The sequence below is a fragment of the Trypanosoma conorhini genome (genome assembly GCF_003719485.1).
Source record: "Trypanosoma conorhini strain 025E chromosome Unknown Tco_14.4_contig_00691, whole genome shotgun sequence".
NCBI classification, from domain to species: domain Eukaryota; phylum Euglenozoa; class Kinetoplastea; order Trypanosomatida; family Trypanosomatidae; genus Trypanosoma; species Trypanosoma conorhini.
In genome coordinates, this window is record NW_021704786.1 from 115 (window position 1) to 3350 (window position 3236).

The 3236-nt window shown below is 62.6% G+C and overlaps 2 protein-coding genes across 2 annotated transcripts, besides 2 other annotated features; both read left to right on the top strand.

Moving 5' to 3' along the window:
• The first annotated feature begins 324 nt into the window (after positions 1-324).
• Positions 325-349: a microsatellite.
• Positions 350-486: 137 nt separating this feature from the next.
• Tco025E_08058 (uncharacterized protein) lies at positions 487-1167 on the top strand (the record flags this gene model as incomplete). Its single annotated transcript, XM_029374915.1, has 1 exon — positions 487-1167. The coding sequence occupies one exon, from the start codon at positions 487-489 to the stop codon at positions 1165-1167; it is 681 nt and encodes a 226-aa protein (XP_029224936.1).
• A 275-nt stretch (positions 1168-1442) lies between these two features.
• On the top strand, positions 1443-3089 carry Tco025E_08059 (uncharacterized protein; the record flags this gene model as incomplete). Its single annotated transcript, XM_029374916.1, has 1 exon — positions 1443-3089. The coding sequence occupies one exon, from the start codon at positions 1443-1445 to the stop codon at positions 3087-3089; it is 1647 nt and encodes a 548-aa protein (XP_029224937.1).
• Positions 3090-3161: 72 nt separating this feature from the next.
• Positions 3162-3201: a microsatellite.
• Positions 3202-3236: the final 35 nt, after the last annotated feature.

Sequence of the window (3236 nt, forward strand, 5' to 3'; positions counted from 1 at the left end):
GCGCCTGGCGTGGAGGAGCCGCCGTGCCCGCGCCCGTGCCCGCGCCCCCGTTCCCCGTCTGAGGTCAGTGCAGCGTTGTCCCCCCGAGACCCCCCCATCCCGTGGAGCGTGCGGGCGAGGTTCGGCGCGACGCACCCAGCCGGGGCGGAACTGCGTGCTCCTTGCGATTCACGACCTTGGGGGCGTAGAACTTTCCCTCTTTCCCTCCCTTTTTGTTTTCTCCCGGTGGCATCCACGCATTTTTCAAAAAAAAATGCGACTTGCTGGTCTGTGGCTGGGGATGCCGTTTCTAGCGCCCGGTGTCGTGGGGAAGTTATGCTTGTGTATCTATACATATATATATATATATTCCCCCTTTCTTTTCCCTTTTTCCGCGCTTGCCATCGCTGCCGCTGGATGATAATCTCTCACTCTGACGGGTTTACTCTTCGCTGCTTCTTTTTTTCTTTTGCCTTTGCCGCGTAGCTCGATAGTATCTGACGACGCATGTCGGATAGTGACACGGCGGCGCTCGCCGCCCTGCAACACGCTTTAGATGCCTGCGAGGGCGCGCCGTTTCAGCCGGCGCTCCCCCCGCCTTCGCTGGGGGAGGGGGAACCGCGCGCGGCGGCCTCCGAGAGGCGGCCGGCGCCCCGCCCTGCGGCCGCACAGCCCCCGACGGTGCGGAAGCGCCCCGCAAATGACACGGCCGTTCTCCCGCGGGTATCCTCGCCGGACCGGCTCCGCCTGAAAACCTACCGGCTACAGAAGGAGTTTCAGGCCCTCAGCATGCAGCATGAACGCCGACACGAGCGGCTGCAGAGCATCCGGGCCCGCCAGTCCCCCTCACGGTCGTCCGTGTGGGCGGGAAGTGGCCGTCCGTCTGGCAGCGCTGCCGCCGCGTCGCGCCCGTCCAGTGTGATGCCTGACCACGCGCAGGCGCAGCGCAAGAAGGAGCGGGGGCCCACGCTGCCCAACCTGCTCAAGTGCTTTGAGGACGCTCGGACGCGGTACCTGTTGGAGGGGGAGCGCAGGAAGAAGGCGATGCCTCCCGTCTACTCTTCGCAGATACCCCGAGCCGCGGAGGCCGCGCACCGACGGCAGAGCCGAGACATCATGAAGGACCCTGACGCCTTTGGACTCCGATTCTTCAGTCAGTCCTACCTTCAGGAGGCGGGCCGGCGGTAGAGGGCGAAGAAAAAAAAACACGAAGCAAAGACGGAAAGAAGAAAAAGAGTAGACTCAAATGTAAACATTTATCCCACCTCACCGAAGGACCAAAGAAAAAAAAAACCGGTGTGGAAAAAAATGGGGTGATTCATGTTGAATGATAAAAAAAAAGTATTATACCTTGGCGGTAGGAAGAAAGGGGTTTGGCACAGTTTCGTGTCTGAGTGACCCCGACTTGTTTTTTTTTTTATGCTTTCATTTGGCTTAAACTGCTTGAGTGCCGCCGTTGCTGCATGTCTCTGCTTGTGTGTTGGGTGTTTGGCCCCCGGTTTCTCTTCGCCACGCCGTCCCTCTTCTTTTCTTTGCAGGGACTGCGCGGGAAGCTTGGCGCTGCACACATGACAGAGCTGGGCGAAGTCTTGGCCTGCCGTCTTGGGGCGGAGGATGAGCGGCTGCGGCGCCAGCACGAGGTGTTTGAGGAGCAGCGGCAGTGGCTGCTTGCGAAGCTCGTCGCCGTGTCGCGCAGCGGCGCCGGCGGCGGAGAAACGGATGAGACGCTGCCGGAAAGGCGGCAAGAGAGAGGGCCGTTGCTGTCCCATAGCTCCCGCAGTGTCGGCGGTGTGCCGGTCGAGGACCGGCTGCTGGAGTACGGGAGGCGGAGAGATGAACGGATGGAGCGGGCGCGCCGGGCTCGCCAAGAGGAGGCGGAGCTGGCGGAGAGAAAACTCCTCGAGAGGGCTGAGCCGTCGACGCGGAGCGGGACGCACGCTACTTTGTCGAGTGGCGCGGAGGAGGCGGCGCGCCGGCGGGCTGCAAAGTACGAGCGCCTCGTGGAGGAGTCCACGGCGGAGCTGAGCTTTCACCCCCGGATCTCGGTTGAGTCGGCGCGCCTTGCGCAGGAGCGGCGGGCGAAGGAGAACATGGGGGCCTTGTCTGTCCCGGAGGCCCTGCTGCGCCGCCAGGCAATCGCCGATGCGAAGCTGGAGAGAAAGCGAGCCGAGCTGAACGCGATGCGCGCGGCCCCAATGATTACGAAAAAGGCGAAGAGGTTGTCCCTCCCGTGCACGGCTGCGGAGCGGCTATATTTGCATGCAAGGGAGCGGCAGAGCGAGGAGAGGGAAGTGGGTGCAAGGCTGCGTGAGCTGAGCGAGGAGAGTTTGGAGTTCTCGTTTCACCCGTCCATTTCCGAGAAGGCCGAGCAACTGCACAGAAAGCCGGGGCGACGGGCGTATGAGGACCTCTACGAACACGGGATGCAGCGGCAAGGGCGGAGACGCCTTGAGTCCCCCGAGGCAAGTGCCGAATTTCGCCCCAGCATAAACCGGGTGAGCGAGCTGATCGCGGCGCGGATGAGCGAGTCCACGACGGAGCGCCTCCTGAAGCCGCGGCGAGCGACACGCAACGAAACGCCCCCTGCAAAGCTGCGCCTGCGGCGTGAGGACCTCGATCGACGCTTTGACCAGCTGTACATGGACGGCGGCGCAAGGACCACCCGGCGACGCTCGTTTTCGGAGGGGGAGCAGCAGTTGGGGGCGGAGTGCACGTTTGCTCCAAAGATCAACCGGGGCCGCATCCCCGCAGACGGCGTCTCCGGGCTTCCGCTGAATGTGCGCATGCAGCTGTGGCAGGAGCGGAAGAATCAACGGTTGCTGTTGAGCAGGCGAGAGGCGGAGAAGATGGAGGCGGAAGAATACGCAGGGGTGCCCGCCGCCTCCCGGCAGAGGACGCGGCCTCCGATGGAGAGAGGCATTAGGTGCACGCCAGCGGTGGCCTTGCGTGACGCAGCCGCCCTCAGTCTGGGGCCTCACGCAGCAGACGGCGGCGGCGCTGTGCCGGGGACGGCGTTGGCGGGGCCTGTAGAGCATGAAGAGACCATCCAAAAGGCGCTGCAGGCACTCGAGAATGCGCAGCGCGTGTCCCAGTACATCATGCTAGACTAGAATTGCGGGGATGGAAAGGAGGCACACGCAAACGCGCAGGTACACCACAGAAGTCTTGAGGGGAACGAGGCATGTTGTTGATGTTATTTTTATTTGTTGTTGTCGTGGTGGTGTCAATGCACCTTTTTCACGTGCAGCTGATGATGC